This window comes from Pimephales promelas, chromosome 19, assembly GCF_988280905.1.
Source record: "Pimephales promelas chromosome 19, fPimPro1.hap1.1, whole genome shotgun sequence".
In the NCBI taxonomy this organism is placed as follows: domain Eukaryota; kingdom Metazoa; phylum Chordata; class Actinopteri; order Cypriniformes; family Leuciscidae; genus Pimephales; species Pimephales promelas.
This window is the reverse complement of record NC_142787.1, coordinates 17,105,923-17,119,246: the sequence shown is the minus strand read 5'-3', so window position 1 is coordinate 17,119,246 and position 13,324 is coordinate 17,105,923. Positions and strand designations below refer to the sequence as shown.

The window sequence follows — 13,324 nt, the reverse complement described above, 5'->3', positions numbered from 1 at the left end:
CTCTAAATCCATCTGACCTTAAACCTGTTTCTTATTTTGTTTTTATAGTCCATTGTTCTGAGATTTTATATATATATATATATATATGTATGTATGTATGTATGTATGCATGTATGTATGTATATATATATGTATATATATATATATATCATGGCAATATTTTTTTGTTATATTAGCAAGTATAGCCATAAAACAATGTCTATATAAACAATGTTAGTGGAAATAGCTTTAAAAAATTAATTTTAGTGATCCTGAAAAAATATTGTGCTATACTAGACCATTCTTTTAATGTAATATATATATATATATATATATATATATATATATATATATATATATTTACATATTTTGGAAAAATGAGAATAAAAAATATTAAATATCAATTTCATCTCTATTAACAGTATATGTGGCCTGTTGCTAATTGCCACAGAAAATAATTTTGATCACTGGCCTTTTATTGTGGCCAGCCTAAGGCACACCTGTGCAATAATCATGCTGTCTAATCAGCATCTCTATATATGCCACACCTGTGAGGTGGGTGGATTATCTAAGCAAAGGAGAAGTGCTCACTAACACAGATTTAGACTTATTTGTGAACAATATTTGAGATAAATATTCAATTTTTTGTACGTAGAAAAAGTCTTAAGCCGCCTTTCCACTGCAAACGACATTTGCATACGATTGACGTATTTCGCCCCCTAGTGTCAGTCGCACGGAACTTTGAAATTGGCCGTGAAGCAACTGTTACCCTCGGATATTCACAATGGTAAAATTAACGATTTTAATAAACGTAATGCATGCATGAATATATCTACACAAAACAAATGACCCTCAATACATCTCAAATAAATAGAGCTAATCAATAGAAAAATTGATTTAATAATTATAAAATATTTTTTCTGCCATAGTTAAAAATAAAACGACATTTTATAGAAAGAGCGTTTACAGAAAAACATTAAAGAGTTAAAATATTTGTAATTCTAGCCTCACGCTCATACTTTTTGTTAGAAGAATACATCACATCCGGTTTGGCCGGTCGCATACGGTCTAGCCGCAGAAGTTCAGATATTTCAACGGATCCAAAGCTCAAATCAGATCCGAATTTTCCACATACGCATATGATCGGAACTCCCCGCAGCTCCCGTATGACTCTACATTGGAAATGAATGACTTCCGGTCCGACGGCTGTCGTTTGTCGTGTGCAGTGGAAAAGGCGGCTTTAGATCTTTGAGTTAAGATCATGAAAAATGGGGGCAAAAACAAAAGTGCTGCGTTTATAATTTTGTTCAGTGTAAAATATTGTATGATATAATATGTTATAATGCTATAATTCTAATATAATATATAAAACATATTATAATATTTTTATATATTATAAAATTTATTCTTTGTGATGATGCTTACAAACTGAATCCAAAAATATGAATCCACACCAACAGACATCTTATACTCCAGATAAAACCCTATTTGTAATTTAATCCAAAATTTTGCTTTGAAAATTCCAAACAATTGTATCCGTCAAAATGGGCCTCAGCCGGAGCTAATGGTCTCCGCTGTGAAGAATGACTTTGCTAATGAAATGAACAATAGCACTTGTAGATAGTCTACAGATGTCGGGATGGGGGGAATAAATGTCTTATGTATATTTGCTCTCATAGCAATTATTGCTAATGACAGCCACACACTTCCGTGCAAAAAACATGGTAGCTAAAAAAAAAAAAGGTATAGGGGTGACTGGTGTGGAATTGATTAAAATCCCAGTGCTTCTTTCTGACTCAGCTTGTTTTATGACTTTAGCTGTTATATAATATAATATATATATATATATATATATTTATATATATATATATATATATATATATATATATGCTGTAGACTTGTGGAAATGCTTTCTATTTTTTTCTTTACTAGATGTCTGTTAAGAAGAATATGAAAGTTTCAGTAAAGTGATATGCTTTTGAAAAAGAAAATATCCCATTAAATGACATTTCTTTGAACTTTGATAGACTTTGAACTCAGTGCTGATTTATTGTAGTTTATGTTCTAGAGTTATTAACACGTATGGAACACAGTTATATTGCTTGTTCTCTTCCTGTTTGCTAGTTTAGCTTTTAGAAGGAGAGAATACCCAGAATTCATACGTCAGATAAGCAATTAGGACTAATCACATGACAGGTGGACAATTTTCCACATCTGAAGTCAGATGATCTGTGGAATATTGGGTAAACATTTCACAAAGTTTTGAAAGTGTACAGAAAGAAATATGGTTTTGTGTTTAAATGATCAGTCACACAGGGCCATGTGAATTTTAATTAAAGAGTTGAAAAAGAAACATTTGTTTTGTGGGGAAAGAAAGCAAGAGGAAGAGAAAAGCAGAGGTGAAATGGAGGTGAAATCCTCTGAGTTGTGCGCTAATTAAAATTTTTGCAGGATTAAACAGCGTGCCGTCTCATTAGTCAAGTCTTTCACATTTTTTGACATTTCCCATTCGTATAAGTCTTTCTTGCATAAATAAAATTCTAATTCGTTACACAAAAAAGCTGTAAAACCTAAATAACGGAGTCTGATAACCGTTGACTCTGTTTCCTGTTGCAGGGAGCCAATAATGCCCAAATACGGCGAGCCGTAAAGGACACGTTTTCCAACCCACAGTCCCCCCAGCCTTCTCCCTACAGCTCACCTAAATCCCAGCATAAAGCAAACCAGAGCTTCCTGCCCCCAGGATGGGAAATGAGAATAGCGCCCAACGGACGGCCTTTCTTCATTGACCACAACAGCAGACACACTACATGGGTAAGACAAACAATCACAAAATCTGTTGCAAATTAGTGGCTGCATCTGAAATCGCATTCTCTCTTGAGTGTGTACTTATTTTGAATAAGTACTTATTTGGCGAGTCCTAAAATGTATGTTCTATTCAGTATGTATTATTAATTTAATCCTCATTCATCATGTTGTCACTGTCATATAACCTCCCAGCATCAGTTTTCACCTCACGGCCATTCACAAATCCTCACTTGTGGCCTCATGGGATGGTAAAGTGTCCATTGTGTGCTTTTTTTTTTTCTTTTTTTTTTTTTGCCTACTATATATAGTAGGGAAGTATGCGATTTCAGATGCATCCACTGTTTTCTTCACGGTAAGGGCAATCCCAAAATGCATTGTGATGAGCTCTGAAGAAACAAATGCAAGCTGCCGTTGAGTGAAGAGAGATTAAATCTTGGCTATAAATATTTTTAAAAAAATCACTAAAATAGCTAATTAAAATGTTCTGTTCTACACAAAATTTGTGAGCTATTTATTTTGTTTAGAATCACGCTGTTATTTTAGAAGCACAGTAATTGCAAACTCTGTTGTAGCCATAAGCACACTATATTTTGCAAGTTAGCTGCTGGAGCACAACAGCTCTTTAGGTTTTGGAACGGAGCTAGTTTCATTTGCTGACGTAGCTATGCTTTATGCACAGATGTGATTATCTATTTATAAATCATCACTAAGCATTTGTTTACTATGATACAAATAGCATCAACAGTTTGACCTGTAGCTTGACTGGTTGATTCTTCTCATGACATAATCCACCTGCATTGTCTGCTTGCTAATAATAATTTCTATTATTATATTATTATTGCTGTTGTTTATTAAAAATGAATATTATTTTATTCATTATTCTTATCACATATCATTACTATACTTTTATTACTTAAAATGTATAGAATTTAATAATAATTCTACTGTTATATTTTATATTACATTAATTATATTATTTTTGCTGTTGTTGTTACTATGCATGCATAATGAATCATGAAATAAAGTCGAAATTTTTCGAGAATAAAATCAGAATTTTTCGAGAATAAAGTCAATGTTTCGAGAATGAAGTCGAAATGTTTCGAGAATGAAGTCGGAATGTTTCGAGAATGAAGTCGGAATGTTTTCGAGAATGAAGTGGAAATGTTTCGAGAATGAAGTCGAAATGTGAAACGTTTCGAGAATGAAGTCGAAATGTGAAACGTTTCGAGAATGAAGTAGAAATGTGAAACGTTTCGAGAATGAAGTCGAAATGTTTCGAGAATGAAGTCGAAATGCTAGATTTTATTTTTACGCTGCAGTTCAGGTTTTCCGTATCATACACCATACTTCCTGAAAAGAATTATTATTGTACTTTTATTGCTTAATGTGTATAATTTGCAAAACATTAATTTTTCATTAGGGTTATTTTTGTAAACTAAAACCATAAAAAAACATTTTCATTACTTTAACAAAAATTATAATTTAGATAAAATAAAATAATTTTTAATTTTTATTTAAAGTTAAAATACTAGTAAAGCTTAAACTAAATAAACTAAAACATTATAATAACTTTTTAGACATTTTAAAAAGAACTAATAAAAATAACAGGCACAACTAAACGATATTTAAAAAAAATTTGAAATAAAAACAGAAAATAAAATTTTATTCAAAATTTAAAAACTGTAATAGTATGTCAATAATCAGTCCTTAATACAAATAGCAAAGTTATTATTATTATTATTATTATTATTATTATTTTGTTATTATATTTAGTGGTTGCGGTTTCATCATATGTTTAAAATTTAGATTATTTTTTCATTAACCTGCGTTAAGATGCATGAAAGGTATTTGGGAAACAGATTTACCCACACACACGCACAGTCTTGCTCACAATCGCACACTTCAATGCCCCACACAGTATCTGGAGAGAGGCCCTGGGTGATGCATGGATGATCCTCTCAGAATCACTGTGCCCCCTGGTGACTGGCAGACGAACTGCAGCTTTTCTCCAGCGCCCTAATTTCCCCAGAACAGACTCGCCTTTGTCCATGTCTGTGTCCGATGTATTGCGTCCTCCATAGAGGTTCTTTGTAATTAGAAAGGTTTAAATTGAAAACAAATAGATTTTCTCTTCCAGGCATTAGTCTGTTTTATTCACAATTGTTTAAATAGTACATGGTGATTTACAAAGTGTGATTTTATTAAATTCTGCTTGTGATTTTAGAATGTCCACGAGAAGACTTAAATTTCCCCATGGAGATGGGAAAAAACCCCACAATCATTTCAAAATTACTTATTGTCTGTAGAACTGCATTTTGGCAGCAGACATTGAATGCAATTTACTGCTAAATGAGGATAAAACCTTCTGGGAAAAATATGGGCATGTGTCAACCCCTCTCTTTTTTCTCTTTCTCTCTTTTCAGGAAGATCCACGCTTAAAGTATCCCGTTCACATGAGGACAAAAGCATCCCTAGACCCTGGTGACCTCGGCCCACTTCCTGTGAGTATAAAAGGAGTGACGTTGAGCAGTATTACCCACAATCCCGAGCTCTTTCAACAGCCTCGCCCGACATGTGTCCTTGTTTGTGACACAGCAATGCACAATCATGAAACCAACAGCCATATCACACAAGAATCGTGAAACTAATTCAATCTGCAAAGCAAAAAATAGGATTAAGACTGACAAAACAGCAGCAACGATGACACAACAACAGGAATTTGGCTGGGGTGTTTCATGGATTTCTTTGTTATTAAACGGCATTCTCAAGCCTAGTTATTAAACACTGATGTACAGAACAATGCATGTGAGATCATTTTTTTTGTTTACCTAGAATGCAACTTGTCTAAGAACAGCCTTAATATAAATTCTGGCCTCGATAAGTGCCAAAATTGCCTTTGGCAAGTCAATGCAATGTTTGCCAGTTGGATGGTAATTTTATAAGGAACTGCAACATAATACAACTCATATGCAAGATTCAAATCAGACCCAATCCACGCATTTACTAAGGGAAACAGCTGCTGTGACTTCGTGTGTAGCTGAGTTACGTTTTTTTTCCTTTCTAAACTCCATGGCTGCGTTTACACTGCAAGTCTTAAATACACAGATGGGATATTTTTGACCATATTAGTATAAAATTATATTTTATTTAATTTTTTGTCCCGCCTGTTTACATTCATGTTAGACATGCTAGACTGGTATCTGAAGTCTGTATTTGCATTAACCTTCTGGGGTTGACAAACATGCCGCTTTGTTTTGCTGGATTTTTTTGTTTTGTTTTTGTAATACATCATTTTAAAATGTAAAGGGTCTACTTTTATTTGTGTAATCACAATAACGACAAAACTTTGTGCTTTTGTAAAATAGAGAAAATATACAGGGTGCGTTTTCTGCCATCTCACTCTCTGTGAACTTCTTTCTGAAGCGCGTCACAAAAATGAATCGAAACTCAGTGAATAATTGCCACACACACTGTCTTTAGAAAGGTTAAAATGTCTATTTTTAAATGAAGCCATTCATATCAAAACAAAAATTCTCTGTTTATGCAATCCGTAGGAAACCAATGAGAGGTAAAATCTTTAGCATCCTAAAAATTATTCTTTACTATGTGACACGGTTATTAGTCGGGTTTTTAATGGACGCACTAAAATGTGACGGGTAGCGTGATTATTTCCCAGCATGGAAGTTAAAAGCTGTCATGGATTTTTGCAGAGGAAATCATTTTTATAATTTTGTAATTTTAGTTTATTTTATCTATGGCTCATTAGACCTAGAATTCTGAAATAAAGTAACATGGTATGTTTAAAAAAAAATGTGTTAAATTAATTCCAATGAATTAACGAGAGAGAGAATTACAGCCAGCGTGTTAGTGAAGCTTGTTTATGTACACAACAGCCAAGTTATCACCTCATTGTTGAAAAAATAATGTAGCGTTCAATAGCGAACCACGGTTCAGAGGTTGAAAACCAGTTTCTATTCTCTTAACTATAAAGGGTGAAAAGCTGAGTTTTGAGTGCAAGCATATACAGGCACGTCTGCTTCATAATACAACATTTACAAGCTATCGTTGTGGCCTCACCTTATGCTGGCTTGGAATTCAAAGGGGAATCGGATATACGTGTTTATACACAGGTTATATACTTCCAGATATTGGATGTGTATCTGTGTATGTATTTAAAACAACATTTGGAAGTAGTTCAGATCAGATGTGAAAAAAATCAGTTCTTGCGTGGATTTTTGTGTTTACACATGTGCAACAAATTCCGATGTGTCAGATGTGAGTAAAAAAATTTACATTTTTTTTGTGCCAGTGTAAACGCAACCCATGTGTCAACATACGTGAAATGTTTCTCAAATTAAGCGGATAAAAATGAAAATGAAATATGAGAGGCAAAATTATGATTCGTACTGCTCATTTTTACCACTAGTCTTATTTCACCTCAGTCGGGCTTCTCACAAGAACCTTTTGCAAATGTGCAAAAAATAAAACATCTTAAATATTTGAAAATATTAAATATTTTAAATAATAAATAATCCTGTTGACGAGAAGACAAAAATGTATATTTTTATTGTATTAATGTTTATATTTATAAATGTATGCAAAAAAATTTTAAATAAATTTTTAACCCTGGAAAACCCTTGAAATTTAAAATATTTAATTTTATGCAAAAATATGCATTGCTGTGGCTTCAAAACATTGATTTTTATATCAAATATTATATCAAATATCTAAAATATACTGTTCTTTCCATCTTTGTCCATCAGTTATTTTAGTATTATTTGTATACTATTATAGTTATTATTAATATTTTTGAATTGGCTTTTTTTTTTTCATATGTTTCAGTAAATGTAGTACTTCAACCAAAACTTCTTTCAGTTAATTGTCAAAGCAACATCACTAGTTTTCGTTTAAGGTTATCTAATATTTGTTTTATTTCATTTCAGCTTTCAGTAAACAAAAACAATGTTTTTAGTTTTAGTTAACATTAACAACATTGATATATTAACACAATTTGTTATGATTTTTCTTCTTTTTTAAACACTATCTAAATGATACCCTCTGCATTTACTGTAGTGCTGCTGTCTCACAAGCTGGTGGTGTGTGTGTGTGTGTATAATTTCTCTCTGGTCTTTCGGTGGCGTGGGGGAACGTGATGCGCTCTGCGCTCGATGCTGTTTGTGGCAGAATCTTCCAGAGGAGGTCGGTCCTCTCTCTGCCTGCGTGTTTACCTGCCTGCCCACCGACCTCTCCACCCCTTCTTATCATTGCTGGCATGGATGACTGTGCCTATTTTCCCCTTTTGTTTTATGCCCTCTTTCACTCTTTCTGTCAGTCTTCTTTGTTAGTCTTTGCTTTTCGTGTTCTGATTTTTTTTTTTTTTTTTGGTCTGTTTTCTCAATCCCTTCCACTCTCTCATTTTTAAGAGTCAAAAATATATTTGATAATTAGGAAAAAAGACAAAGGTTAAAAAATGTACATAATTAATCACATTAACTGGTACCAATAAATGAACACAGAATATTTACTTTTATTGTTATTTTATTTTACCTGCGTAGGTCAAACAGTATGCAAAATTACTCAAATAATATTGTCTGAATAGGAAAATGTACTGGTTTGTAAATGCAGAAACTGCAGGAAAAGTCTTATTGATCTTACACATGGATTGAAAAACTGGGCCAAATATTTAATAAGTTGGTAACTTAATTTGAAACAAAATACAGATTTTTGATTTGCAAGCCATTAGATACGAACCTATGGTTGAAATTGCAGTGATTGTATATGCTAAGAATGTAAAAGCTACAGTACATTCACTCTACAATTCCTGCAGGTGTTTTGAAAGACATTGTTGCTAAACTTACTATCCATAACCCTGAGATTTTCAATGGGATTTCTACTTCCAGAACCTCTGTTTGTCCGTTTTCTATTTGTCTCTGTTCATCTCTCTATGCCATTCTTCCTGTGTACTGTTTTTCTCCATCTTTCGCTCTTTATATTTCTCTCTGCACGTTATCTCTTTGTGGTTGTGTTGACCATCCATCCATCCATCCATCCATCCATCCATCCATCCATCTCTCTATCTATCCATCTATCTATCTATCCATCTATCTATCTATCTATCTATCTATCTATCTATCTATCTATCTATCTATCTATCTATCTATCTATCTATCTATCTATCTATCTATCTATCTATCTATCTATCTATCATGTGTATCTATCCATCATGTACATCCATCCATCAATCCTTCCATCGTGTACATCCATTCATCCATTACATGCATCCACCCATCCGTCCATCGTGTGCATCCATTTATCCATTGCATGTATCCATTCATAAATCCATCATGTGCATCCATCCATATCTCACCCCATCCATCGCGTATATCTATCCATTGCGTACATCCATACATATCAATCCATCATGTGCATCCATCCATCAATCCATCGCCTGCATCCATCCATCCATCGCATCCATCCATTGCGTGCATCCATCCATCCATTGCATGCATCCATCCATCCATCGCGTGCATCCATCCATCCATCCATCGCGTGCATCCATCCATCCATCCATCCATTCATTCATCGCGTGCATCCATCCATCCATCCATCCATCCATCGCGTGCATCCATCCACCCACCCATCCATCGCGTCCGTCCGTCCATCCATTCATCCATCCATACATCCATCAAGTGCATCCATCCATCCATCCATTGCGTGCATCCATCCATCCATCCATCACGTCCGTCCATCCATACATCCATCACGTGCATCCATCCATATCCAACACATTCATCCATCCATATCCTTCCATTCATCACATTCATTCATCCATCCATCCATCCATCCATCTTGTGCTTCATTCAATACCAGTTTTGGCCGTTCAGCACGAGAGCCATGGTGTCGCGCCTGTCTTCAGTGCTGGCTCACAGTCTCTCAGTCGTGAACGAAGGTCTTGTCCTCTCTCCGGATCCCATGTGTGGGTCGTCAAACAGCTTCCCTTGATGTTGTGGGTTATGAAATGTTGGATGTGTCTCCCTGGCTGTGATTTATGTCAGGCCTGGCAGTTGCCCGTGATGTTGGTATTGACGTGGGTTTGCAGGCCTCGGGGTCTCCGTTCTCAAAAGAGGGGGCAGTATGTTAATGCGAGTGTGTGTTTGTCAGAGCGAGAGTGTGTAACAAACTCTCTTCTGCATGCCAGTGGAACCCTGTCATGGAAGCTCTCCCACACTGACTGAACTGAGGAATCTTCATATCTTTCTGTTCCTTTCTCCCATCACATTATCTGTTACAGTTATTGTGTTGGTGAATGAGTGGTTTATCAGGCCTGGTGGTCCCATCTGGATTATTTTAACATCTTTTTTTTCTCTCTGAATTTCCACAGCCTGGGTGGGAGGAACGAGTGCACGCAGATGGAAGAACCTTTTACATTGACCACAGTAAGGACACACATTTGTTGACAAAATACATTTGTTGGCGGGGGCATTTAAATTGAGGTCCAGGGGCTTGAAGTATTCAGAGTAATTTAAAACTTGGGGGGAAAAAAACACACAAATTATAAATGCTTTTTTTATGTGTTCATTTTTAAATTTATTTGATTGTAGAAACGGTAATATTGTGAAATGTTATTACAATTTAAAGTGCTCTATTTTTGAGGTTTTAAAATGTAATGTAATGTAAAATGTAAATGTAATGTTATTTCTTTGATGTCAAAGCTGAATTTTCAGCATCATTACTCCATTATTTAGTGTCACACAATCCTTTTGATGAATAAACCTTTCTTCTTATTATCATTATTAAAAAAACAGATGTGTTGCTTAGTATTTTTGTGGAAACCGTGATATATTTTTCAGGATTTTTTTCATTAATAGAAAGTTAAAAAGAACAGCATGTATTTTAAATAGAAATATATATTATATAGATAGATCATTTTTTTCTAAATATCTGTACATCACCACATACTTTGTTTGGAGTGCTGCATATTTTGCCGTCTACTGTTGAGAACAATAATAATCCCACCTGCCTTAAGTTATACACACAGTAAAGCAGGTTTCAGTCACAGATATGCTCACGTTTGTTGCTGTGTGATCAATACTTATTTAGATGTTTAAGGCAACACAAGTTGTGAGATCATTTTACTCATGCATCAATAAACTCGGACATGCCTTCAGTGGCTGTCGTACTCCACAAACACAGGTGTGTTTTGACCACTGCTGAATCTGCTGCCCCGGTCGATACACACCTCTTCTGTTTGTCAGCTACACGCATTCACAAACGACCTCTGGTGTTTGCATTATGTAGTGTAAATACAACCTGTATCAAATAGCACTGAAAATAGCGAAGTGAGCTAATGAAGTTGCTCTTCTCCCCCTCAGACACCAAAAAAACACAGTGGGAAGACCCTCGCCTCCAGAGTCCTGCCATAACTGGACCTGTGAGTGTGCTTTTATTCGGTCACAATTTTCCTCTTATTTCTGTTTCTGGTTTCCTCTAGCACTTTTTTTTGTTGTTGTTGCAATTGGGTTTTGCCCCAATTGGAAAGAGAGAGATAAAAATCACACACACACACACACACAAATATATATATATATATATATATATATATATATTGTGTGTGTGTGTGATTTTTAGTCTCTCTTTCCACTTGGGACAAAACCCAATTGCAAAAAATAAATAAAATAAATGCTATATAATATATATATTCGTATTGATTGGTGATATTAATATTATTAATATAATTTTATTTGCATATATTCAGAATGCTATTGTTTCATTATTATTATTATTATTAAATAATACATATCAATGATTATTAAATGTTTTTTCTCTGTAACTCATTACTGCAATATTGTATATTGTTCGTTTTAAATATAAATCATATTTAATTTAATTAGAAGCCCTCCAACAAATACAAATTTGGTTTACTCTACACTTAAATATTAAATAATAATTGTTGTTAATAATATAAAAGGAAATAAGAAAATGTGTTTTATTTATTTATTTATTTATTTATTTTCATAATGATATGAAATATGACTGGTCCAGACTCTGTTCTTGACATATATTGTGAGATTTATCGAAATATAAATCACATTTCTGTTCCCAACTCATATTTGGTTTCTAGCTCATCCAGTGATATGTTGTTACACTGATATTAAATGTATGTGATTATTTGCTTGTCTTCTCTTAGGCGGTGCCGTATTCTAGAGAGTTCAAGCAGAAGTATGACTACTTCAGAAAGAAGCTAAAGAAACCGGTAAGAAACGAAGCGTTTTCAGAGACATTGACTGTAAGCTCTTTCCTGTCACACACTGTATTCCTAGACACTCTCATTTATTCTGTGTGAAATCTTAGTCAAGGAGTGAAGAGGTTTTTTTCTATTGGGCGTTAAATTGTTCTTCACATGACTGAAACAGCCGTTTACAGGACTGTGATCGTTTCAGCCATTTATATTAAGTTGAGATGTTAGTGCGATGTCAAAGCTGTTAACTAACCATGAGTGAGCTTCAATTTATTATTTTATTTTCAATCATGAATTCCTGTTTTTTCGCGTTCTCTCCCGCAGGCAGATATTCCGAATCGTTTTGAGATGAAGCTGCACAGGAATAACATCTTTGAGGAGTCATACAGACGGATCATGTCCCTGAAGCGACCCGACAGCCTGAAGGCCCGTCTCTGGATCGAGTTTGAATCGGAGAAAGGATTGGACTATGGGGGCGTGGCCAGAGAATGGTTCTTCCTGCTCTCCAAGGAGATGTTTAACCCTTATTATGGGCTGTTTGAGTACTCAGCCACGTAAGTATCACATGTGTTTATGCACTACAGTTTTGTATTGTCAAGTATGCACTACATTGGCAAATTTGATCTATCTATCTATCTATCTATCTATCTATCTATCTATCTATCTATCTATCTATCTATCTATCTATCTATCTATCTATCTATCTATCTATCTATCTATCTATCTATCTATCTATCTGTCTGTCTATCTATCTCTCTATCTATCTATCTATCTATCTATCTGTGATACAGAGATACAAAAAAGTAAAAATGTAAAATGTTTACAGATTAAAGTGCAGTTGATGGGTTGATGGGAAAATGATTCAGTTGATGGGAAAATTATTCTTAAAATGCATTCAAACAAATTAGGGATGCACCGAAATGAAAATTCTTGGCCGAAACCGAAAACCGAAAAAGAGGAAACCAAGGCCGAAAACCGAAACACCGAAAGAATTATTAGTATCATTGCATTTATGGCTATGACTGTGTACAAACTTTACTAAAATCAAGGCATTGCAATTGCATATTAATATCACATTTTCAAAGAATAAATCAATTACAAATTATGCAAATATTTATTTAGCACAATGTACAGTATAAAATAAAATTCAAACTAAAATGTTTAACTTGACCCCACTCATGTGTACACTAAATAATAATCTACTGGCCTGCAGAAAGGTTTTAAAATGAAACGTTCTCTCAAAAACAAAGCCGAGCGCAAACTTCTCATCAAACCAGCACCCAGTTTGCATGTCTAAAT

At 34.4% G+C, this 13,324-nt stretch overlaps 1 protein-coding gene across 15 annotated transcripts in view; it reads left to right on the top strand.

Annotated features, from left to right (window-relative positions):
- Positions 1 to 13,324, top strand: part of nedd4l (NEDD4 like E3 ubiquitin protein ligase) — a 79,744-nt gene that overhangs the window by 56,861 nt on the left and 9,559 nt on the right. For 10 of the 15 annotated variants that reach the window (XM_039688321.2, XM_039688320.2, XM_039688318.2 and 7 more), the window contains 7 exons: positions 2,596 to 2,793; positions 5,211 to 5,288; positions 7,972 to 7,986; positions 10,169 to 10,223; positions 11,160 to 11,218; positions 11,975 to 12,040; positions 12,350 to 12,579. In XM_039688321.2, the coding sequence (XP_039544255.2) occupies positions 2,596 to 2,793; positions 5,211 to 5,288; positions 7,972 to 7,986; positions 10,169 to 10,223; positions 11,160 to 11,218; positions 11,975 to 12,040; positions 12,350 to 12,579 (701 nt within the window). The remainder of the gene's footprint in view (positions 1 to 2,595; positions 2,794 to 5,210; positions 5,289 to 7,971; positions 7,987 to 10,168; positions 10,224 to 11,159; positions 11,219 to 11,974; positions 12,041 to 12,349; positions 12,580 to 13,324) is intronic. The other 5 variants (XM_089123891.1, XM_039688322.2, XM_039688323.2 and 2 more) reach the window with 1 other exon arrangement.